This window comes from Plectropomus leopardus, chromosome 24, assembly GCF_026936395.1.
Source record: "Plectropomus leopardus strain MGB_pleo_1.0 chromosome 24, ASM2693639v1, whole genome shotgun sequence".
NCBI lineage: Eukaryota > Metazoa > Chordata > Actinopteri > Perciformes > Serranidae > Plectropomus > Plectropomus leopardus.
The window spans coordinates 1,391,200-1,417,293 of NC_142199.1; the positions used below are offsets into that span (position 1 = coordinate 1,391,200).

The 26,094-nt window shown below is 39.2% G+C and overlaps 1 protein-coding gene across 11 annotated transcripts; it reads left to right on the forward strand.

The window, feature by feature from the left end:
• The first annotated feature begins 232 nt into the window (after positions 1–232).
• On the forward strand, positions 233–25,961 carry bin1b (bridging integrator 1b). Of its 11 annotated transcripts, XM_088074713.1 has the most exons (20): positions 233–834; positions 9,425–9,505; positions 10,654–10,708; positions 11,118–11,212; positions 11,680–11,715; positions 12,276–12,371; positions 12,511–12,618; positions 13,594–13,686; positions 15,068–15,153; positions 15,305–15,380; positions 16,320–16,375; positions 16,460–16,504; positions 17,826–17,867; positions 18,170–18,314; positions 19,518–19,598; positions 20,580–20,600; positions 21,988–22,233; positions 22,457–22,510; positions 23,002–23,103; positions 23,194–25,961. In XM_088074713.1, the coding sequence occupies exons 1-20, from the start codon at positions 754–756 to the stop codon at positions 23,293–23,295; spliced, it is 1,701 nt and encodes a 566-aa protein (XP_087930839.1). In that variant the 5' UTR covers positions 233–753; the 3' UTR covers positions 23,296–25,961. The 11 variants fall into 11 exon arrangements, with proteins under 11 accessions (XP_087930839.1, XP_087930830.1, XP_087930833.1 ...); XM_088074703.1 differs by lacking the exon at positions 19,518–19,598 and having other exon boundaries at positions 237–834; positions 17,826–17,868; positions 18,180–18,314; XM_088074702.1 differs by lacking the exon at positions 19,518–19,598 and having other exon boundaries at positions 237–834.
• The last annotated feature ends 133 nt before the right edge of the window (positions 25,962–26,094 follow it).

Consider the following 26,094-nt stretch of genomic DNA (forward strand, 5'->3'; position numbering starts at 1 on the left):
GTTTGTCTTTTTTTGTGAATCTTTGTAGTCAGTCTGTGTCTCTTAGTAGTTCCTTTGCATCCATTTTTTGGTTGTTTTGTTAACTTGCAGCGCTTTTTGTCTTTTTGTGGCCGTTTTTTGACTCTTTGTAGTTTTGTGTGTTTGAAGTAATTTTTTTTCTGTCTCTTTTTAGGTCCTCAGCATCGCTTTGTAATTAAAAAGCAGGTGCGCGGTGCCGCGTGCGCGTCAGCGTGTGTGTGCAGCTGATGAATGCGCGCCTCCGGGGGGATCAGGACCGATTTAGCCCTCACATCTGACTCTGTGTGCATAAATAAGGCGGTGTGTAAAGAAAGCAACACACCAGTTGCATGTATGCAACAGATGTCGGCTAATAATAACAACCTGCTGCGCCTTTAAGAGGATGACCGCGAAGGAAACTTAATATTGCTCCAAATCGAGATCAGTTCTCCATCAATTTACAGTGAGAGCCGAGAACGGGACGATATCTGAATCTGTCCCTCTGCTCTGCCTGCAGACTTCACCTGCTTTTTGTTGTTTTTTCGGTTTTGACGCACACGAGCCGGATTAAATTACGCATTGCGCCTTTAAGAAGCTGTCACCGGGATTAGAGTTACAGGCAGCGAGCCGAGCCGCCGTCCGGAGGACTTTAACCCACCAGAGTCGGGTCTCCGTCCACGACGTCTCTCCCTCTTGTCTGTCCTCTTCTTCTTCGCTGGTCCTGATACAGCCGGGGAGCCCTCCACGCCGCGCGACATGGCCGAGATCGGGAAAGGGGTCACCGCCGGGAAACTGGCCATCAACGTCCAGAAGAGACTCACCAGAGCGCAGGAGAAGGTAAACTTTCCACTCGGGACACCGTGTCCCACTGTCCCCGCGTGAAACCCAATCCTCCGCTTTAATGCTCCTCTTTCACGCGCCAACAATGACGCCATCATCTTTAATATCTGTGTTTTCATCAGTTTAAGGGGTTTTTAAGGTGAACTTTTACCTGAATTGTGGGGTCAGCCCTGTGACATTTAGCAGGAGCACCAATGAATCTGCAACTTTTGTAATAATATTGTAACACTGTGAGGCACTTTTTGGGGTTCTGGATAATATAGCATGTAAATGAATATTCTTCAAAGTTTAAGAGGTAAAAATAGCCTTAAAATCTGAATTAACCTCAACCTGAAAACTGGGGTCAAACCTGTAACATTGAACAGGAAACAAAAGTCACTTCGATGATTCAAGGGTGTTTGAAAAAAAAAAACTTCAAATTGTGCAGAAAAGAAAGAAATCGAGAATCTTCGAAAGAAGAACATTTCCCGTTAATGCTCAGCCATTCATTCAGCCAGACAATGCTGCAGGGGCCACTTCTGTACAATGACAGGGGCCAGTGGCAGCAGCCCCATACATGTTTAAAGATTTTAGGACATTTCTGTGATTTTAGGACATTTCTGTAACTTTAGGACATTTCTAGTATTGTGGGACATTTGTCCGATTTTTGTACATTTCTATGATTTTGGGGCATTTTGAGGATTTTAGGACATTTGTATGATTTTAAGACATTAGGGTCCTTGCTCGGCTCTCTGTCCGCAGGTGTGCGGGATCCTCCGCTGGCACTTTCTTCGATCAGAAAGCTCTACTTTGATGCTCTCTGGTCCCTTATGTACACAAAAACTACAAACACAAATCCCACTTTGAATCAGTTTGGGTTAGGGTTAGGGTTAGGGTTAGGGTTAGTTAGGGTTAGGATTTGTTATTAAATAGTTGGGGGGCCACCTGGCACTCTAGCGGGGACCAGATTTGGCCTGTGGGCCGTAAGTTTAGTATCACAACTTCAAAAGAAAACAAACAAAAAAAAAATAGAAAAAAATAAAAGACAACAACTTTATAATATAAAAAAATGTTTTTTTTAAATTACCAAAAGTGTCAAAAGAGAAATAACTGCTACTTTATTTAAGAGAAGAAAATTCACCCAAAATTTTAAAAATAAAACATTTTTAATAAAACATTTTGCAGAAATATATGACCAAAAAAATCTCAAATTTTTAAAAGTTAAGAAAAGAAATATAGACAAAAAAAATCCAGATTTTAAAGAAATTACTCAACACTAATTACTAACAACCACAAATATTTTTAACATCACAATTTAGGTTTAAAGTTATAAAAAAAAGTTTTTTTTAAGTACATAAGGTGCCAGAGTGCAAATAAAAAGCTTAAAAATAGAGCTTGTGCATTTAAAAGAAAGATGCTCCCACAAGATCAGAGAAGGAAACTGTGGATCTGAACTTCAGGAGGTTTTTTAAAAATGTGCAGCTGCCACGAGGAATGAGACCCATCAGAGGAGCGTTGAGGAAGGAGGGGTTAGAGTTACAAGTGTCCACCATGAGTCTTTTTTGGGGTGGGGGGGTGGGGGGGGCAGCAGAAAGAGTCCTGAAGACAAATCGAGTGACAACAATAAGGTGTGTAAGTGTGTGTGTGAATGAGTGACGGCGCTCGCGGTGCAGCAGCGAGGTGATTAGAGGTAAAACCTCAGCAGGCTTAAGCAACAAGAGTGATTAGGACAGACAATAATAACTCGGAGACACAGAGCTGGACTGTTGATCAGGTTTCTGCCTGTCCTTTAGGCCACGATTCAGTTTTTACTTCAACAGTGTGAATGAACAGTGACCACTGATGAAAATTTCAATTTTTCAATTTTCTGGGGGTGTTTGTAGGATTTAAGGACATATCTAGGATTTTAATTTCCATTTAATTAAAAATTAAAACTAAAACAAGGCAAACAACTACGGATTTTCAGGATATTATTCGGACTTTAGGACATTTCTAAGAATTCATTTTTTTCCTGGGATTTAAGGATGTTTCTGTAATTTTAGGAAATTTCTCAGATTTTGAGATGTTGATTGGATTTTCGGATGCCTCTAGGATTTCAAGACATTTTCTTGGATTTTAGGGCGTTTCTAGGATTCTGGGGCACTTACAGAATTTCAGAATATTTCTCAGGTTTCAGGACATTTCAAGGATTTTAGGGCATTTCTTGTATTGTAGGACATTTATAGAATTTCAGGACATTTGTTGGATTTTAAGGATGTTTGTCGGATGTGCTCTTCACACACTGAAAGGATTTTTGGTGTGTTTGGTGATGGTGTTTTGCAGGTAGAGCAGCGCCTCTCGTGTGTTGAGCTGAGCGAGTCGCTCTCCGCAGGGCCGTGCGGTGCCGCTCATTGCTGTGTCGGTATATCAGGCAGTGATGTTACCGTCAGGACGCTCTCCACGGCGCAGGAGTAGAAACTCCTCATTGTCAGTCAGTGTGCAGCGTCCAGGTCAGGTCCTCTTTTCAATGTTAGCTTAAGGCTCATGGACCAAATGTTGACCTCTGAGTGTGCAGGTGGCCCCTCGATCATTTTTTAATTCACCATAAAAACAAAGTAATTCACACTGTGAATAGTTTTTGCACTTTTAGTATACAGAAGGTGTCAGAGTGCAGAAAACAGCATCAAAATAGAGCTCATTTATTTAAAAAGTGCCAGTAAAGCATCCCCCACAGCCGCCAACAGAGCTGCGAACAAGGCTTGTAATGTCCTAAAAATGTCCAAAATTCCTAGAAATGTCCTGAAATCCTAAAACATCATAAAATCTGAGAAATGTCCTAAAATCCCAAAAATGTTCTAAAATCTTAACAATGTCCTAAATTCCTAAAAACGTACAAAAATCCGAGAAACGTCCTAAAATCAGAGAAACTTCTTAAATCCTAGAAATGTCATTAAATTCAAGAAACACCCAAAAATGAAGTCTTAATAACAGAGAATCTTAAAGTACATGGACAGATTTGTTAGCTCTTTCTGCCAAATGCTGCAAAGATAAAGTACTAAAAATGCATAAATGATCCACAGCATAGTGGCCACCTTTTTGTAAATGTAAATAAATGCTCATTTAGACACTTTAAATGATATTACCATGATCAGACGGTCTGTGGTACCTTTATATGTTTCGAGGCCAAAAACATCTCTTTTAATTGTAAAGTGATTTATCGTGACTGTACCACTAAGAGTATTTTTTATCACTCTGAATATTATAAGTAGTATTGCCGATGGATGCTCAAACATTTCTTTGGTTCTGCTGCAGGAATTTGATTCATGACGTTAATGTTTCCAAAATCTCGGCTCTGGCCCGCGCTAAAAAAGCATCTCAAAACCTTGAAATCCAGGAATCCTAAAGGGAGAATTCAAGGTTCCTCTCCTCTCGTGGATATTTATCTCGAGGAACTCCACCTGCGGAGTGTAGAAAAGTACAAATTTAACTCTCGGCCTGTAAATCAAACACAAAAGAGCCGTTGTGACGGCCGTCGAGGCGATACTGAGCCGCCGAGTTGGAGAGCTGCAGGAGAGGAAGGTCAGAGGATCATCTTCCCCGTGAAGGCCGGCTGAGGTGGAGGAGGGGAGCGGCGGCTTCAGCTGTCTGTCTGCTGGCACGCCGCCCGCCACCCGCCGCCCGCCACCTCATCCAACGCTACACCCGCTGACTTCATGTCTGTACTCTGCAGCATTTAAGTTAAAAATGATATATAGGCAGGGCAGCTTTATTTGTACAGCACATTTTCATACAACAGGGCAATTCAAAGTGCTTTACAGAGCAATAAAATACAAAAACATTTACGATAAAAGAGTGAAGAGATAAGATATAAAAGGTAAAATCTTTCACTAAATGATTAAAAAATAATTATTTCAAATAAAATCACCATTTATAAAAATAGCAAAAGTGCAGACAAGAGGTGAAAATATAAAACAATTACTTAAAATTATATAAAACCAGTTTTAGAAAAAGAATGTATATAAAAATGAAAAATAAAAATTTTGGAATTAAAATACTTTGTTTAGAAAGTAGGATATGTTTTAAAGTTTTAGGGCAAAGTTTGTAAAATGACATTTTTATTTCCAAAATATTTTTTTTTTTTTACATTTTTCTGTGTTTTTTGCAGTCATACATATAGTTGTGTCGTAATACAGAACATGGGAAAAATACATAAAATAAAAACAAAAATGCTCCTCATATGTTCAAAATTTTAATCTGCACAAAACGGAGTAAAATAATTACAGTAGATGCTGAATATGAGATGCATTCAAAAGACAATGAAAGGTGAATCATCTAAGCACTGTCCACAAACATTAGACATTCAATTGATGTAAAATTAAAATATTATTCTTGTGATTTTTTGTCATTAATATATATATATATATATATATATATAGCCTATATATATAATAATATATATAGGCTATATATAATATAGCTTGTTGTCTAAAAATCTCTTGTTTTTCTGCATTAATAGATTATTATTTAACAGTTATGAGAAAAGTATCTAAAAAAACATAAAAAACATTACTCTTGGTCTTGATAATAATTGATAAATTCTTTTTTTTTCTCCTGAGTTTAGATTATCTCATAGTTCTAAAAAAAAAAAAAAACTAGCTTTTGTGTTTCCAAATCAGCGAGTCAGCAATATCATGAATTCTTCTTCTGCTGAATTAACAATATTATTATTGTTATTATTATTAGCGAGAGATTTGCCGACCGTCACGTTTGAAGGTCGCTCCACATTGCGAGAAAAGCCGCCGTCACGGGGAGGTGATAAAGATTTGATTCAGACCAGCTGACATCGTGGTTGTCATGGTGACGTAATGTCACACACTCATGAACCAGTCTGTGGTATCGTGGGGCATGCTGGGAAAAGTCCCCTCCGTGGAATCCGGATGAGTGCGGAGACGGGGGAGACGGGGGAGACGGGAGGGAGGCGGCGCCCTTTAGGGAGCAGCCGGAGACCCGGTGAGGCGCTGGGAGTCAAAGAGGCTCGACCCCACGACACTAACCCGAGGGTGTCACCCCCCTCGACCCCCCAAAAAGACCCTTAACTCGCCTCCTTAAGCTGCTTTTCTTTCTCAGATCCGATCTGGCTCCACACACTTTAATAAGAGATCATTTATTTAGCTTAAAAAGTGAGTTTCTGCGCCGCCTTAAAAAATTTTTGACTGAATCTGAAAAACAATTTGAGTTAATTTTAAAATTATTTAATTTGTTTTCTCAAATTCATTCAACTTAAACTCTGAGGTTGACGTGACACCAACAGTTAACTGCTTATTTAGTGGTTCATAAAAAAATTAAACGTCAGCTCATTGAAAATGCTCGTACAGCATGATGCTCAATTTATTTTACTTTGACTTTTACTTTGGACTTTTCCAGGATTTTAGGACATATGTTATATTTTACGACATTGTAGGATTTCAAGACATTTCTTGGATTTTAATTATTTTCCTGATTTTAGGATGTTTACAAAATTTTAGGACGTTTTGGGGGACACTTTTAGGACTTTAAGACATTTCTAGGATGCTGGACATTTTTCCAGGTTTTTGACTTTTCTAGGATTTTAGGACTTTAGGGTCTTAGTGGGGGTGTGGGGGATCCTCCACTGGCACTTTTTTATTTTAATAGAAAAGCTCCATTTTGATGCTGCTTGATGCACTCTGACACCGTATTTATACGAAAAGTACAAAAACAATTCACAGTGAGACTCACTTTATATTTGTTGACTTTAAAAATGTCTGTTCTAATAATTGCATGAATATAACATGAGACGTCCAGTGAGGAGTGTGTGTCCTTACATCACTGCTGTCCTCTGTGTCTACGTCCTCTATTGAGTTTTCAGGAAACATTAAAACATATAACAGCACAGGGAGCAATAAAACAGAAAGGTAAAATGTATACATATTTTTTGAAGTCAGCATTGTTTTTATTTTGCCCAGTAAAAAAAATAAATGGATAAATAAAGGCAAAATATGTCGACCAAAAAATGCAAAATGAAATTAAGAAAATTGCACCAAAATGAAATAAATACAGTAGATTTTTTCCCCAAATTTTTATTATTTATTTAATATTCTTAAAATCCTGAGATAATCTTGCTAATTGAGAAAAAATAAAAATAAATGATGAGATTATTATCACATAAATTCTAAAAAACAAAACCTTTTTTTTTCATGAAAACTTTTCTTATAATTTTGACTTAATAATCTTGTTATTTCAGAAAAATGAGAATGAATGAGGTGATTTTTTTTCTGCAAAGTCAATAGCCTGTTCATTGTTGTTAATGGCACTAAAGTTAAAAAAAATAAATGAATAAACTAAATTAATACCTCGTTAATTCAGGAAAATTTAAATTCTTATTATTTTTTATATAATTCTGAGAATATGATTAATTCTGAAAAACTATTAATTTGGGAAAACAAGAGCAGATAGTTTTTCATAAAAACGTATCTTGGATTTGATGAGAGATTGGCGGAGGCATGTTAATCACTGCTATCCATTGAACTGCAGGCCTATATTTGGACGACACAGCTGGTGTATCCTTTACAGGCCTCAGTGTTTCGGCTCATTGTGTCACTCAAACGCTTCACGGTGCGTTCAGGTGATTCTTATACAGTCTGGAAATTCAATGCTGCGATCACTGTGTATCCATGTGTCACTTATACTGTAAACTCAGGAGTAATGGGACGTACTGGAGTTTACCACTGAAATCTGTGTGTGTGTGTGTGTGTGTGTGTGTGTGTGTGTGTGTGCGCGCGCGCGCCTTCTGTCGGTGTTCAATTTCAGCCCCCAAAAATACCCGCGGCGCTCACACACAGGCAGTTTGTGGGGTATTAAGAGTGACGAGGAGGAGAAGCAGGAGGGCTATACATAGATACACCTCCCCACACACACACACACACACACACACACACACTGAGCTCCACCCACAACTGGGAGGCATGCTGGGAGTCCTGGGAGGAGGGAGGAGGGGGGGACAGGTGTGCAGGCCAAGCAGGGCAACAATGAGGTTTGATGACTTAAGATTCAATATAGCCCGAGTGATCGTACAAAGTCAGAAAAGTCAGATATTTTTTGTGTTTGATTAATTTTAATGGTTTCACTTTCCACATAAAGCTGTCTCTATGGAGAATTTATATCTTATAGGAAAAATATTTCTTTAAAAACCCCACGTAATGTTGCATTAATTGGACTAAAAGAAAATAAAACATTCACAGATCAAAAGTTTTTTTTAAATAATCAAACATTTTAAAGAAAAAAAAGCAAAATGTTTAAAAGAAAACACAAAAACACCCCCAAGAACTGAGAGAATATAAATTGCCAAGAATTTTTAACAATCAAAAGATTTTTATAAAGGGAAAAAAAATCAAGTTTTTATGAGAATGAAGTTTTTTTAAAAAAGGGGGATAAATAGTCGCCAAAAAAATGTTAGAAATCTCCTAAAATTTTAATGGTAAAAAAAAATCAAAGAATTTTGAAGAAAAAAAATCACCAGGAGAAATCTTTTTTTGGGGAAAAAAAAATCATTAAATTATAAAGGAAAAAAAATGTCGCCAAAAGTTTATAAAGATCGGCAAACGTTTTACAAAGGTCGCAGCTTTATCCTAAAATCTTAGAAATGCAACATTAATACTGAACTATGTAACAATGACACTCAGTCAGATATCAGCAGATACTTCACTGCTGACACCTGAAGTACATGTACAAGACTTAGAGCTGTGTGGAGGCTGGGTTTGATATAAAGTGTGTGTGTATGTGTGTGTGCGTGTGCGTGTGCGTGTGGGGACGCTCGGCCAGCAGGTGTGTGTGCTGCAGCAGAGGGGAAGTCCCCGTCGCCGTGTTGATCGTGGTTTGTGTATCCGTCACAGGATTAGGGCGGCAGGTGGTGCTGATGGCGGCGGCGGCGGCGAAGGCTCAGATTAGCCGGTGACCTTGTCCAACAAACACCAAGAAAACAAACATATTGATTTCTTGTCTTTCTCTAATCCGTCCTTCACCTCTGACAACATTAATGGAGGAACAGAGACGCAGACGCAGCTGATACAGATGTATTATTCTAATTATCAGCAAGGCTGATATACTGATAATAATAATACTGATAACTGATACTGATCATAATTAGACTGATTTCAATAAACACACCACACAGCTACGACAAACGATTTAACTTAACTTTTGTTAAGGTCATTTTACACTGAGGCTTTGACCTTTGACCTCCACGTGCTGCCTGCCAGTTCTTACAGACAAAACAGTTTAAGGTAGAAGTTTAAGTTTGTGGTGACTGAAGCTTCAACTTATATCAGTGTTTCTCCAGCCTGAATTCTCACACACACACACACACACACACACACACACACACACACACACACACACACACACACACATACTCACACACACACACACACACACAGCTGGTAGACGCAGCGGAGACACATGTCTTTGACAGGCGGCCTGAAAATAGCCTGATACATGCTCCCAGCTCTCGATCTGAATGAATGAATGAAAGGAGGCGCAGGCAGATCAATAGACTGATGGATTAATATATCGATGGATTAATGTTATCGATCGTACGTCGTCTCCTCCGCAGGTCTTGCAGAAGCTCGGGAAAGCAGACGAGACCCGAGATGCCGCCTTTGAGGAGATGGTGGCCAACTTCAACAAGCAGATGGTGAGTTTTTGATTTTGTCACTGTAATATCTGGAAATACTTTAAAGAAATATGTTACTATGTTTGGGGTACTTTATTGACCAGTAGAGTACTGAGAGGTCCAAAAGAAGTGATATTTTGCTCCTGTTTTTTTGAGATGTTTAAAGGAACAGTGCGTAAGATTTAGGGGGGTGTGGTGGCGTCCAGTGGACTGCAGACTGCATCCAGCTGAAACGTCTCCTGGTTTAAATTCCTTCAGTTTTCATTGTTCAGGAGGATTTTTACTGGGAGACCTCTGAATTATCCACAGAGGTCTCTGCCTCTCCAGAACAAGCAGCTGATTAACCCTTTCTAATCTGAGAAAATTGGCGTTTTTCCTTTAAAAAACATGACAAGAAGGTGGCAAGCAACTAAAAAAAAAAATGCCCCAAAAATGAGTAAGAAATAAGAAAGAAATTAAAAGAAAATTACCTGACAAAAGTAAAAAAAAAAATAAATAAAAAAAAAAAAAACCTTAAGAAAGTCCTAAAAATATATCTAAAATCTAATATATATATAAAAAATATAAACATATCCGGACATTTTCTCTAGTTTTGGTCACCTGTTACTGATTTTTAGCATTTTGCGGGACATTTTTTTGCCAAGTTGCTCATAATTTTTTTCCCGCCATGTTTAAAAAAAAAAAAATTCCCACATTTTAGAGGTTTAAATGTTCATAAAAGGTGTCTGAATGCAGCACAGGAAAACTGATCCAGGTTAGTCCAGGTGTTAAAGGGTTAAAACCAGTTAAATTGCTGAATAAAGCCAAATCAGTGTTTTTGTGAGGCCTGTAGTTGCAGAGTTTCTGCTGACTGGTGGCTTGAAATGTGTTTCATTGATTGATTGATTTCCAAAATATCACTGAGGTTTTTGTGCAAACCTGAAATGGAAACCCGCCTTAAAAGACAAAATTTATTTGCAATAAAGGGGAGTTTTTTTTTTTTTTTAAAAATTAACATGCTTTCATTATGCATATTTAATTCACAATTTTAATTTGTGCAGTTTGAGGGTTAACAGAAACCCACTTACTAAAGTCGTCATTTTGGACCTTTGAGGCTCGATTCGGCTCAGATAACCTTTGAGTTTTTCTCCTCCGGGATGTTTTCTGACCGGCTGTGTTTGACTCTTCAGACAGAAGGCACCAAACTGCAGAAAGACCTGAAAGCCTACCTGGCAGCGGTGAAAAGTGAGTGCGTTCGGAGCGTTTTGCGCACGTTAAACTTTAATATGGCAGCTGGGTTGTAGATTCAGCTTGAATTATGAATTGTTTAATGAGTGTTTGTGTGTGTGCAGATGCATGCACGTATGTATGTATGCGTGCATAATATGTTTAAACTGTATGTGCAGTGTGTGTGTATGTGTGTAGGTTCACAGTGATATATGTGTGTGTAAGTGTTATTATGTCAGTGTGTATACAGCTCATGAATTATTCAGGAGAAACTAAAAAGTACTAAGTTTACACTCCCTCCTGCTGCTTTTGTGAATATGTGAGATCAAATGTGATTTTTTTCACTGATTTTGTGTATAGATTTTTTTCCATGTCAACTATTGTCACTGTGTGTGTGTGTGTGTGTGTGTGTGTGTGTGTGTTTCAGCGATGCACGATGCGTCTCGGCGGCTTCAGGACTGTCTGGCTGACATGTACGAACCTGAGTGGTTTGGCAAAGAGGAGATGGACTCGCTGACAGAGGTGAGACCTGCAAACACTTTTTACAATGAAACAATAAGTGAGCATTTTCTTTTTCTCTTTTTTTCTTTTCACCACGGCTTTCTCTGCTTTTAATAACGAACACTCTGAAACCTGAACCAGTTGGCTTGATTTTTTTTTTTAACAGTTACCCAAAGAGCAACTTAATAAGAAACATGCATTTATAATTATAGCAATTAGAGTTAGTTATTTAATTTCGGGACATATTTCCCATTCAAATAATTTAAAAATTCTCTCTTTTTTTCGTAATTTTATTTATTTTTTGCCAATTTTCAGATCATTTTCTTGTCACCTTTTCCTGATGGGCTAATTAGTCAGATAAAATCAAATCATTGAAGTCTGTAACTGACCTCACAGAGACTCACTGTTGCCGTGTGATTTCCCTCCTTCTCTGCCTGCTGACACTCTTTCTTTTTCCTAACTGCATGCGTCTCTCCTTCCCCCTGAAGGAGATGATAGAGAAGGAGATGGACAATAACTTGGAGGTAAAAGGCAGATCAGTGTTTCCCACAGCGGCTCTAATTCTGCTTTCCAGTCTGCCTTTTTTTTTTTGCAATCATATCTGTATTATTTTCAATATTAATGTCAGAACAAGTCTACCTGAGCAGGTGGTGATCAGAAGTCCAGAAAAGGTTCCCGTGTTTTGTTTTTTTTAAGCAAATCTAGCTTATTTTTTAGGATATAAGAATGCTGTTCAAGACGTTAACTTTCATGATGTCTTTACAGTTTTTGTGGGAAACACTGCTTCTGCTCGTCGGTAGAGGAAGTAGCGTCTGGTTTTAGATTAGACGAGTCCTTCTGAATGCAGTATTTTTAATTGTAGTCGAGTATTTTTACACTGTAGCCGAATATGAAAAACTCTGAATTCAGTCAGACTCTTGAGTCGCTGCGACAGAAGAAAGCTGCGATTTATGTGTTTAATAAAAGAGACAATAAAGGAAATCGTGTAGGTGAAGTCAAACACTTTTTCTTTTAAAACTCATAAAACTGAGGAAAACGTGTTTTTTTTATGTATTTTATTGTGATGTAAATGTGTGTGTTTCAGGACACAGACACTGTGTGGTTAGACTACCACCAGAACATCACAGACAAATCCCTGACCACTCTGGACTCGTACCTGGCCCAGTTTCCTGATATCAAGGTGCGCGTGAATTTTTTATTTTCTTTCGTATTTCATTGAAACAATACAAAATAGTTTCTATTTCTGTTGCTCTCTTTCAAAATAAAGCCTAAAAGATTTCTTGATTACATATAAATATCAGCACTAATCTCTCCTGCAGGCTCGTATAGCGAAGCGCGACAGGAAGATGGTGGACTTCGACAGCGCCCGACATCACTTCAGCTCCTTACAGAAAGGAAAGAAGAAGGACGAGGCCAAGATCGCCAAGGTAGACACGAGTGCGCGCGTGTGTGTGTGTGTGTGTGTGTGTGTGTGTGTGTGTGTGCAGATGAGTTATGGTGTCTGTTGGCAGTTTGTGTGTGTTTTAGCTTGTTTTGCTGCGTATGTTTAGAACAGTGATACTCAACTTATGGCCCGCGGCTAAAATCTGGCCCCTCAAACATTTTCTAATTCACATTTACTTTTAGTAAACACAAGGTTTCTGAGAGCATAAAACAGCATCAAAATATCAAAATAGAGCTTGTGGATTAAAAAAGTGCCAGTGGAGGATCCCCTGGACCCCCCGACAGAAGTCCTAGCTAAGTTCCTAATGTCCTAAACTCCTAAAATTCTCGAAACAGACTAAAATCACAGAAATGTCACGAAATCCTTGAAACATCACAAGATCAGAGAAACATCCGAAAATATGAAAAATGTCCTAAAATCCTAGAAACGTCCTAAAAGCATAGAAAAGTCCAATAATCCTTGAGAATTTTCTAATTTTAAAAACATCCTAAAATCTTAGAAATGTCCATAAATCCTAGAAATGTCCTTGAATTTTAAAGATGGCGTAAAATCCCAGAAAGGTCCTTCAGTCATGGAATATCCTAAAATCCAACAAAGGTCCAAAAATAAGAAAAACGTCTTAGATCTTGAAAAATATCCTAAAATCCGAGAAACATAAGAAAACGCAGTGTAAAAGGGTTGAGTATCCCTGCTTTCTTTGAATGTTTTTAGTCTTAAGGTGGTATGAGTTTGTCCTTTTATGGATGATTTGTTCCACCTGACGTCCTCTAAATCACATACATTTGTGAGCTAATTTGTTGTATTCGTTAACTGACTCTTCATTACTGGATGCTGATTAACATGTTTGCGTTTGTCTTGAATTGTTTGCTTTTCTTCTTTCTCTCTCTCTCTGTCTTTTTTCTCCTCCTCCTCCTCCTCCTCCTCCTCCTGCTCCTCCTGCATGGTGTGTGTTGGTTAGCCAGCAGCCCTGTTGGAGATGGCGGCTCCCAGCTGGGCTCAGGGTTTGATATCAGCCCACCAGGTGGCTCAGACTAACCTCTCCTACAACCAGGTGAAACTCTGGTTCATCACTGACTCTCCTCCCCTCACCCCAAATCTGTGAGCTCGGTCCTCCGCAGGCTCTCTGCACATCATCAGTCGGCTCGCCGTCTCCGGAAAGACACCGACAACGAGCTTTCCGGTCACCTCACAGTTAGTGAAGGACGCTTTTTTATGCCTCTACGCTGGCAAGAAACGTGGCCGGCGGTGTCGTGTTTTCAGGTTGTCCGTCCGTCCGTCCGTCCGCCTCGTTCTTGTGGGCACGACATCTCAAAAACGCTGAAACACCTGCAAACATAATGAACCACAAACGTGATTCAAATCTGCAGCTTTTAATGTAAAAATCCCCAAAACGTAAACATAGTCGTAACGTCTACTAAAACACAAGACGAATTTTCCTGCAAATGTCCAGAAAAGACGCCTATACTACGCCAAGAAAAGACACCTATACTATGTCCAGGAAAGACATCGATATGAAGTACGTAGTGTTGATGTCTTTTCTGGACATTCGCAGAAAATTGCTTTTACATTTGTGGGAAATTTACTCTGTTTTTGGGATTATTACATTAAAAGCTGCAGATTTGTGGGCTGCTGTTACGTTTTCGGGTGTTACAAACGCTTTAAGGGAATATCTTTAAATTTGGCACCAATGTCCACCAAGACTTCCAAATAAACTGATTTGACTTTGGTGGTCGAAGGTCACTGAACATGTTTTTGGCCATAATTTAAAAACTTTATACACTAAATACCACCAAGTTTTAAACAAATGTCGAATTAGATAAAATAAAGTAAACGACATTTTATATCTCAAAGGTCGACTTCACTGCAAATGCAACTCAAAGAGGCATCAAACCCGGAGGCAGCAGTTCGTAATTTGGGGCACTTTTATGTAACATTTCCTCTGAAATGTGAAAAGCTAAATTCTCTCTGACACGTAAAGTAATGTGCGAATGGATTCGGTCGGTGTGTCTTGTGACGACTGATAAACCCAAATGTCATTTAAATTAATCACATCAAGGCTGAAATATTCTTTTTTGAGTTATTTGGTAATAAAATTAACTACGCCGGAGAAAGAAAATCTCAAAAACCAAAACGTTACTTTGATGATGATGATGATGATGATGATGATGATGATGTGAAGAGAGCCTCATTATAAATTTGATCCCAGATCCGAACTGTGTTTGTTTTTGTGTCACGGAAACGCCCTTTAATCCATTTTCCATCATTATTCAGACGCGTGCGTAGTTATGAAACCCTGTATGTGTTGTATGTGCATGTACGAGCGCTCACAAAAACCGTCTTTCTGAACCAGTTTGTGTGACGCGCACACACAGAGCTCATACCTGCTGTTATCGCGTGTGTGTGTGTGTGTGTGTGTGTGTGTGTGTGTGTAGGCGGAGGAGGATCTGGGCCGAGCTCAGAAGATCTTTGAGGAGCTGAACGTGGAGTTACAAGACGAGCTTCCAGCACTGTGGGACAAGTGAGACTGTTTTTGTAGATATATTATTCTACAAAATGTAAAAAGTTGGCTCGATCCCAATGTCTAAAAACGTGTGTGTGTGTGTGCGTGTGTGTGTGTGTGTGTGCGTGTGTGCGTGCGTGCGTGCGTGCGCGCGTGTGTGTGTGTGCAGTCGTGTTGGCGTCTATGTTAACACATTCCAGGGCATGGCAAATCATCAGGAGAAGTTCCACAGGGAAATGGGCAAGGTCAGTCAATCTGTTCAGACTGAGACTGATGAAACTCGAGATCAGCTCAGGGGCGTTTCTACGATTTGAGGACATTGGGGGATCTTTGTAGAAGAAAAAAATGGCCAAAATTCCTTGCATATGGATTTGGAGGGCATGTTTTTCTTAAAAATAATTGGCAATTTATTTTAAAATTTTGGGTATTTTTTTGTTTTTTTTTCCCTTTCAAAATGTTTTGTTATAAAAAAAAGGTGATTTCTTTCTTGATTTTTGGTTGATTTGATTGTAATTTTATTTTTCTTAAATATTTTTTTGGAGTTTTTAAAAACTTTTGGATTTTTTTTTCTTGAAATTATTTATTATTATTTATTGATTTAAAAAAGGAAAGGTGGTGATGTCTTTCTTTCTTGATTTTTGGTTTATTTGATTTGATTTTTTTGGGGGGGGGGTTGAAAAACTTTAGCCTGTTTTTTCTTTCTTTCTTTTTTTTTTTTTTTAATTTTTAGATTTATTTTTCCTTTCTATTTTTTTTAAAAAGTTGGTAATTTTATTTTCTTTAAAACTTTTTTTGCAAAACTTCATCAGTACATTTTTTAAATTTTTTTAAAATTTTTTTGCCATTAGTTTTAAAGAATCTTCGGGCAAATGTTTTGTCAGTTTTTTTCCTCTAAAAAATGTTCATCCTTTTTTTCCTTTTAAAATTTTTGGTGGTTTTTAAAGAAAATATGCTTTTCAAACACCGTCAAAATAAATCATTTTTCAGATTTCTTACAGTCCTTTACAGAGGGTAAAGAAAACAGAAATCCCCCTCCTCTGACAAATACAGAACAGTCCCTTAGGTCTCCACTTACTTTTGAAACTCTGTATATTCAGATGCAGTATTATTTATAAAACATTCGGGGCTGAGGCCGCGGATCAGCTGATGTATTGATGGTCTTTGTCTGCTGCGTGTCTCCTCAGCTCAGCCAAAACCTGAACGACATCATGACCAAACTGGAAGAGCAGCGAGAGCTCAAGTAAGTGACGTTTTTCTGTCAAACGCTTTAGAGTCAAAAAGACTGAACATACTGAGAGTAATGTCCCTCACGCCTCAACTGCAGAAAAGGCGGCACTGCAGCAGCAAAGACAGGAGACGGTGCCAAGAGGTAAAAACTGCGGCACACGAGCCGAGCATGCAACGCTTTGCTTCGTTTTAATCCATCGATTAACTGTTTGTTTTTGGCTACAAAGCAATATAACCCCTAACTCTTTAAACTGCAGGCCGCTGCAAGAGATATAAAACGCAGAGTACGTTTTTACAACCTGGGATTTCTGTGCGTTTCAGGGCCAAAGTTTTAATACTTCTGGTGAAAAAGTTACACGAAGACAGCTGTAATTGCAGGAGAAAGATTAAAGTGATGTTGTTTTGACAATAATTTCATACTTTAATTGTAAAAGCGATTTTTTTATGTGTTTTGCTGTTGTCATGTGTCCACGGCGGCAATGACCTGGCCGGAGACGTTACTTTTTCAAGTCGTCCAACTGTCCGTCCCATTCTCAGAAATCCTTATTAAACCTTGAGGGAATTTCCTCAGATTTGGCACAAACGTCCACTTAGAGTCAAGAATGACCTGATTAGAATTTGGTGGTCAAAGGTCAGAGTCGGGAAGGATGGGCCGAGTCTGTCTCTTTGTGGCTGCGTTGGCGTCAGGGAGGGTGAGCAATACAAAAAAATTCAGCCTGTGGTTCAATAAACCGCCTGTGAGCCAGCAAAACTCTGCAGGATGATTTTGCATCATCCTGCAGAGTTTTGTCTGAAAGGGGAGTGAAGAAATCGAGTGACGGTCGCCGCAGTTAATTAACAGAATCTACCCTCACTGTTATAATAATTGTAGTAAACTTCACAGAGCACATTTCAAACAAGGGATGCAGCTCCAAGTGCACAAAAAATGCAACACAAAAAGAAAAAGACAACAAGATTAGACAATCAGGATACAAAAACCCTTTGATTTGATTCCACCTAATTATCAGAAAACAAAATCAGAAATTTGCCTCTCGGCCCAGGGTGCAAATACAACAAAACCATCATCTGCAAATGCTCCAGATCCCTTCAGAAAAAGATGCAGCCAATGAATCAATGTATTTGATGTTCTGCTGTCACAGTCAGTGTTGGACTGAGGTTACTGAGGAGTTGGGCTGGGCGATATGGAAAAAAGTGGACATGACGGAAATTTTACGACATCTCTAGGGGCCAGATTTGGCCGTAAGTCGAGTATCGCTGCTGTAGATGGTTTTATGAAGCTTTTGTCGCCCTCGTGTGGACGGAGCAGAGAACTGCATGTGTGATGAGTTTGAGTCAATAAATCTTTTTTGTGCTTTTTCTTCTCATTATTATCTGTTTAACTTTTTTTTCTCTTCTTTGTCCCTGTTTTCAACCTCACATCCACCTTTTTCCTCTCTGCCACCTCTTGTCTTCTTTTCTCTCAGTGAGGAAGCCAACCACAGCGAATCAGCCAGCTCACCACCAAAGGTAAAACGAACACCAAACAACACACTTACTGCCAGGAAAGCAACTCCTGAAACATAACACAGAAAAAAAAGCAACCGCTTCATTGCACAAAGCAGCAAAATACAGAAACAAAAAGGGAGAAGCACAAAATCAAAGGAAGGCAAGAAGAAAAGCCTTAAAGGAACTCCTCGTCTGATTGTTTAACAGCGTCTGTTTCCTGCACCAAACAATAAAAACATGTATTTTGTGTGTACTAATTTGTCTCCGTCTCTCTGGCCGCTCTTGCATGCTGCATGTTGTGTGGTTTCGATTGAACCCTCCTGGTGGTGCAGAGGCCCGGTCCTCCTCCCAGCCGGCCTCCGCCCCGCCTCACGCCGTCTCCGGACCAGAGACAGCAGCAGGTCAGCCCCGTGGAGGACGAGACCCCGGTGCCTGACGCTAACACAGACTCCACAACCACACAGCAGGTCAGACTAATTATTCCACCTTCATGTGCTGCTTAAAGATGCTGCAGAGGAACAATAATACAACAAGATGGAGCAACAGAATAAAGTTACAGAACCATAAATGAAATCAGAGGAAACTTTGATGCATGCAAGCATTCATTTCTACGCTGCAAAAATGATTAGCTGTTTAATCTTTTTCCATAATCTGAGCTATGAGGAGGTTGTACATCCTAAACAGAAGAGGCCTGAGGACAGAGCCTGGAGGAACTCAAATCCTCAAATCACTTTTATCTATACTATCATCTGTGATAACAAAGTTCATCCATAAAAACTAAAAATAAAAAAACAGCAGCCGATATCTAATTAAATGTTGACACGGTACGTTTCTGCAAACCATGGATACGTTACATTTCGTTTCACTGAGACTCACTTCATTTAAATTTATGTTCCCACAATGCTGTGGTTAATGTGCGGTTTGTTTTAGGCACAAAAAAAAGGTTATGGTTTTGAAAAGATCATGATATGGATGAAAATATGAAGTTTTTGGGGCACAGTCCCTGCTGGAAAAGCACTGATGCCTCCGTAAAATAACACAAACAGCTTTTCTGCATCTCTCTTTGTGAGATAAACAGTGATGGGTCCCCAAAAAACACCCACGTTTGGGGAACTAAAACGTCACAGGGAAAAGAGAAACAAGAGAAACAGCGATGGGTCCATAAGGAACACCCATTTTGGGGTGAATCGTTTGGTGAAAACTGAGGCACGAGTCTCTAAAAAACACCCACATTTGGGGATCAGTCAAGTGCCTAAAAACACACATTTGGGGGCTGAAGAAGTTGCTTTAAAAACAATCACGGATCTTTGAAAAGCACCCTCGTTTGGGGCCAAAAAAACAAGTGGGATCCCTAAACAGACACGTTTTGTGCCTTAAAAAGCTGCAGGGAAAACAGTAACAGGTGCATTAAAAACACACATTTGGGGACTAAAAAGCTGCAAAAAAACCCAACATTGGGCCCCTAAAAACAGCCGTTTGGGTGCATGAAAGCTGCTGGATATGATACGTCTGAAAGGTGCAAATGTAACGAATTTGTGATTTGCAGAAACGTAAAATGCAAATATCTAAAACTGATGTAAAAACTGTTAAACGTGACATCGACGGTGTTTCCTCAGACAGTGACCCCTCCTCACCTGACTGGATGTATGTGTGTGTATGTGTGTGTGGAGCAGTGTGAGCCCTGGTCTGGGGTGAACCTGCTGGACTGGGATGTAGAGGTCTTACAGCCCGTCACATTTCCGGCTCCCGAGGTGGGTGAGCTTCGTAAAGGTCAAAGGTCGGCGGAGCTGAAGGGTTAAAGACTGTGTTTACATGCAGTTTATGAAATCTGTTAATTTTACTTTAATTTCATGAAGCCGAACAACCCATTAATCCAGAGATATTAAACCGGCTTTGTTAGGGGCCACTTTTGCAAAATGACATGTTTCTCAGATTTTAGGACATTTCTCAGATTTTAGGACATTTCTCAGATTTTAGGACATTGCGGTCTTAGCAAAGATCCTCCACCGCCACTTTTTTTGATAAACGTATTTTGATGCTGTTTTATGCACTCTGACAGCTTATGTATCCTAAAAGTACAAAGACAATTCTCAGTGTGAATCACTTTCATTTGTTTGTGAATTAGAAAACAGTTTGGGGGCCCCAGAAAAGACAGGGCCGTGGCTCCCACAGAAGATACCATGCTGCGACTGCATGTAAACACAGCTCTGTCGTTTGGTTTCTGAAGAAATATTTTACCGTGTGTGTGTGTGTGCGTGCGTGTGCGTGTGTGTGTGTGTGTGTGTGCGTGTGTGTGTGTGTGTGTGATGTCAGTTTGTGATCCACTGCATGACTTTGCACGTGCATGCCCAGTCAGCCTGACTTTGCATGCAGAAGTTTGTCGTGCGCGATGCTTTTTGCTCTTCAGAAGAGCAGACAGTGTGCAGCCTTTAAATGCACGTGATGCATGCAGCCGGTTCTCTTTGTGGCGTTTTGGTTTTTATGCCTCCTCACTGATGATAGTCGAGGCCAGAGACGTCGTGTTGTCCATCTGTCTGACCCGTTCTCAAGAACGCCTTGGGAGAATTTCTTTAACTTTGGCACAAACGTCCACTTTCAGTCTCGAATGAGCTGGTTAGATTTGAAAACTGTCTGAGCTTGGATGATGCACGTGTGCTACATTAGAGTGCTGCAAAGGCTTCTTGCACACTTTGACCTCACTGGTTGTTTTGTCTCTTTCTGCCACACGGAAGGCGCCATCACGGGACTCGCGGGTAAGCGTGGGCTCCTGAGGTCTTCACGGGGAAACATGCTTTTTTATTCTCTTAGATCTTCTTCTATGATCATGTCAAGCAACAGCCGATACAAATGTTTACATCGTACATTCCTGCAACCCACAACTACGTTACATTGACATGTTTCATAGCTGTCTGCTTTCAATCCACCAAACATGATTCGTTTGGTTTATTTTTCAGCGACTCGTTGCAGTTTTTCCGCTGCCAACTGTGGCACGAAATGCAGCTGTCTACTATGATATTGCTGCTTTTCCAGCTGGGATTTTGTCCCCAAATGCTGTCATGTGTCCTAATATAACCAGCTGTTTTTAGTGCTCAAACCTAACAGTGTGTTAACCACAGTGTGTTGAAATGTAAAGTGCAAATGTAACATATCGGAGGTTTGCAGCAATGTTCAGCATTTATCTCAACATTGGATTTAACACAAAATACCAGAAAAACAAAAGATCAGCATCGGGAAGTATTATAAAAAGCTTCATGTTAGAACAAGTTAATGTGTCATGTTTTAGTGAGATATTTCCGTGTCTTAACAAGAAACTTCTCATGTATTGAGACATTTTTCACATTTTTACAAAATATTTTCATGTTACAACAAACTTTTATTTAAAAAAAAACTTCCACTATTGAAAATGTAATGTAGTCTTGTCATAATATTTTTTATATTGTAACAGCAAAAAATCCTTGTTAAAAAAAAAACTTGTCATAACAACGTTGTTATCTCTATGTTGAAAATGTTTCATGTTATAACACAAAACGTCATGTTTTAAGATATTTTTCACATTTTTACACGATAAAGAACGTTTCTGTAAAACTTTTTTATTTAATTTTTTGATTTTCTTGTTAAAACCTTGTAAAGACATTTCTTGGATTTTAGGACGTTTGTAGGATTTTAAGACGTTTTTAGGATTTTAGGAACTTTCCAGAATTTTAGGATATTTTGAGAATTTTGTGATGTGTCTCAGATTTTAGGACATTTCTAGGATTTCAAGAAACTTTTCTTGCAAAACTGTTTTTGATTTTGCAAAAGTTTCTTGTTAAAACATCGAAACATTTAGTAAAATCTTTCATCTTATCTCCTGATGCTGATCTTTCTGTTTTTCTGGGCCGGCAGTTTTACAGAGGAAACAGAGGAATACTGACTTTAGATGAAGAAATAAACTCAAACTGAATCTTTCTCCATCCAAACCTCCCTCCTCTCCTTCGTGATACCCCGCACCGCCCCGGGTCGTGACCTTTATTACACTCTTTCAACCCATCGCTCCTCCGGCGTCCACTTTCTACCACACGCCCTCCTTCCACTCCTCCTCCTCTACTTCTATTCGCTTCCAAACCTCGCCACAACGCCCCACACCCTGACCCTCTGTAGCGAGAACAGACCGCCGCACAGCCGGAGCCTCAACTCGATGACGACCGGTACCCAGAGGAGGCCCAGGGCGGCTGGGATTACAACCAAAGCGGCGCGCAGAGCTACGCCCAGCCCGGCTGGGACGATGCTCCGGAGAGCTGGAGCGGCGACAGAGGCTACGCCGCTCAGTCGTACACGGAGCCCAGCTGGGACGACGACGACGCCCAAGGGGGACAGGGCGGCTGGGGCGGTGATGGAGAGGCCCAGGTAGGGTCAGGTGGATAGGGAGGCAGCCGCACCCTCAGCCGGGTCTTGAAAGGATCACAGGTTAAAGCCTGGAATTCAAGGATGCCTCAAACTCTAGCGGAAGTCAGCGACTCGCTTCTTCTGTCGTTCTTTTTTCTCCTCTTTTGTAGCGTATGAAGATAGATTTGTGTTGGTATCTTTTGTGTAAATTTGTTATCGTTTCTGCTTTTTTTTTTCTCTGCAGAGTGCGGTGACCAATGGCTCGGACGGCGAACTGCCTCCAGGATTCCTCTACAAGGTTGATTATATTCCTTTAACTTTTGATTAAACTGCACCGGTTTTTAATAAGGGACTGTACTTAATTTATCAGGGGGCGGCTTTTTTGTGATTTGATATGACACGTACATCATATAGATGTCTTTTCTGTAAATTTGCAGGAAATTTTGTATTATATTTGTAGTAGGCCACTGCTATTATGTTTTTGGGATTTTTTCACTAAAAGCTGCAGATTTGTATTATGTTTGTGGTTTATTACGTTTGTGGTTTATTACGTTTGCGATATCACAGGACTCAGCAATGAACCGATAAGGATTTTGGTTGTCAAATGTAACTGTGACACAAAACCAGGTTTTTCTTAATACTTAAGACTTTTGAAATGTTTTCAAGCTAAATTAAAGTCTCAACTCACAGGAATGAGTGTAAAATAAGTATAGACATTTAAAGTTAAATGTCCCTTTTTTATACAGATGACATATAAAGAAACTTTATTGAGGTTGATTGTTCCTCCAGGTAAAAGCGATACATGATTACGCTGCCACCGACGGCGATGAGCTGGAACTGAAGACCGGAGACTCTGTGCTGGTTTTGGCCTTCGACAACCCCGATGAACAGGTCACTGACACGCCGTCAGCCACTGACTGTGAAATATATCAGTTTAAAATGAATTTAAAACACTGAAACCTGTGTTTTGTCTCTCTGCAGGATGACGGCTGGCTCGTGGGTGTGCTGGAGTCTCACTGGGTGCAGAACAAAAATGTTTCGGCCAAAGGCGTTTTCCCTGAGAACTTTACCCAGAAGGTTTGAGCTTCATGCCACAGAAAGATTGTGCTCCCTTTTGTGCCCCAAACTCCTCAATATCGATATAACAGTTAAAGACATGTCACAACATGTCTTTTTACACACCAACGTGTATCGGTACGTGATTAAAAATGTACACTGAAATACATCTCAGTGGCTTTGACACCAAATGATTTGCTTATGCCGGTTATTAAAACTCTTCAGTGATCTCATGAACACATCTGCAAGAATCAAATTCAACTTTACGGTTAAAATATTTAAAAAAGTACCCGGACAGATTAATTGTGATAAATGATGCACAGTTGTCTAAACATGTTTTAGTCAAACTGTACATTTAAAAATGACTCATTTTTATTCAGACTGTTCTCATGCACTGTTCGTATGTATACCGACGAAAAGTAATGCACCAGATATTATTTATAATCCACGTAAACGGGAAAGCTGCGATCACGTGATCAATGCAGTAAATGGACTACAGAAGGATCAAATGTACTTGTACCTTACCTAAGTAACTTTATATTAAATACATAGTGTGACCACCAACCATGACCGTTTTCCTAAACCTAACATACATAACTTTACTTTCCTAAACCTAAACTACAGAACTTTAACGATGTAACACGATAACTCCCAACCATGATTATTTTCCTAACCCTAACCTACGTATGTAACCTTACATCATCATCATTCGGTATATTACGTGATGAGGATGTTTCTTTTCCAAAACTTAACACCCACTTTCCTAAAATTGAAGTACGTTACTTTATTTTCCTAAACCTAAGCGATGTTACTTTACTCTCTTAAACTTCAACTACTCAATTTTATGTCCAATACTCAACATGAAGACTCCTAACGTTGATTCTTTTTCCAAAATATAATCTAATTACCTTTACTTTCCCAAATCTAAGCTACATAACTTTACGTCAAGTCCGTAATTTTACGTTAAGTATGAAACTTGACGATGCCTAGCCATGTTTCTTTTCCAAAACCTAACCTATGTAGCTTTACTTTTACTACACCGAAACTATGAAACTTCACTTAAAGTACACAGCCTGACAGCACCATCAACCACCAACAGCAGACACCGAAGAGGCCGAATGTAGATGTGGAAGTCCACTGCAGAGCGGCAACATGTGGCGATTTTACCTCCCTAAACCTGACCTATGTAACTTTACATCAAGTACGCAACATGATGACACTTAACCACAAATCTTTTATTTTACCTAACTGGTAGCGGTGCAAATTTGTAGGGCACTTATTTATAAGGTACCATTCGAACTGTAGTATGTGCATTTTCATAAGATATCATACGAAACCGTTGTATGAGGACACTTTGATGAATTTTGTTTTGATTTTCTATTTCTGAATCATTGATTTGCTAAACTCAATCACAAAACAATGTGTTGGTGAGATTCAAAAAGAAGAAATAAACCATGGGCGCATTGTTCGAATGTCAGACTGTTTTATGTTGTGTATTGTCAACAGTTTTTAAGAACTTTTCACAGTTCCTTGCATGAAGATTGTACTTTGTAACACAACAAATACTGTTACACGAGGTGGTATCGCTCCATGAAATGTGGCTGTGATTGAAAAGTGCAGTTGTCCTAGAATAGAGCCCTGGAGAACACCACCCATACAAACAGGCTTTGCCTCGATTTATCGAAATCTGTTACAGTTTCTTGGACTTGTAGGATTATCAAAGGGAACAGTAGTTTTTCATTTACTTTACTGGACATTTTGAGGACATGACTTGATGTGTGGCTTACGTTTTCTAATGAACATACTCTTTTATTTTGACTTTTGATTCATCTTTTCGTTGATGGATGAAATGCAAAACTTTATCAAACTCGCTGCTGATTTTTTTCTCTCGTCGTCCATAGTTACCACTATTTATGACTATTTATCACTAGTTTAGATGTTGTTCTTTAACCCTTTGAAACGCGGAGCGACATCACTTTGCTTCTTTCAAATGCCTTTCACAAGTATTTAAGCCTTTGAAGTCTGAGCAAAATTGTGCGATTGCTTAAAAAACGTGGAGAAAAAAAGGCAACAAGCAACTTGGTAAGAAATGTTCCACAAATTGCAAGACATTAGTAGATTAAGAAAAATAAAATGTTTTTAAGCTGGGGGAAAAAATCTTGGGGAAAAAGAATAAAAAGCTTGGGAAAATGTATCAATAATTATCATAATTACATATTTAAAATGACATTACAGAATTACTATAATTTTTAATTTTCTGACTCTTCTTTGCCATTTAAAGTGTTAACTGCCTTCCTCCCATATTTTTAAAGGGAATCAAGCCAATTTTCTCAGGTTTAAAAGGATTAAGAAGAGGATGTATGCTATTTAACTCTTTTTAAACATTTTCATTTTAATTTTACTCTGGATTTCTGTGCTCTCTTGGACTCTCACTGCTGTGCAGACACATTTTCTTTTGTGTTTTAGAAATTTAGAAATCAGGTTCAGACTGGTGTGATGCAAGCAGCTAAATGAGACTGAGGCTAAAACATTGAAACCTTTCTAACCAAATATCCTGCAGAAACCAAAGTTAAACCCATGCAAAGTGGTTTTTTTTTATCGTGTGGAATTAATGAATAACGAGTCAGTCCAAGTGGTAACTAACACACCATCTGTTGGATCAAGTCAGTGTCATTAAAAATGAATGAAATGTGTACCCTGTGTGTGTGTGTAGCCTTTTTACTGTACCCTGAATCTGCAGAGTAAAAAAAATCTTAAGATAGATTTATCTTTTTCAAATCCAGTTATTCAGTTCACATTTTCTTGTACAGACGAGGCTGTCCTAAT

Bases quoted from the DNA above. Each gene is read 5' to 3' on its own strand.
- bin1b (XM_088074713.1), top strand. From the start codon at position 754: ATGGCCGAGATCGGGAAAGGGGTCACCGCCGGGAAACTGGCCATCAAC. The intron at 22,511-23,001 runs GTTGATTATATT...TTGTTCCTCCAG, and splicing joins CTCCAGGATTCCTCTACAAG to GTAAAAGCGATACATGATTA. The intron at 23,104-23,193 runs GTCACTGACACG...GTCTCTCTGCAG, and splicing joins TCGACAACCCCGATGAACAG to GATGACGGCTGGCTCGTGGG.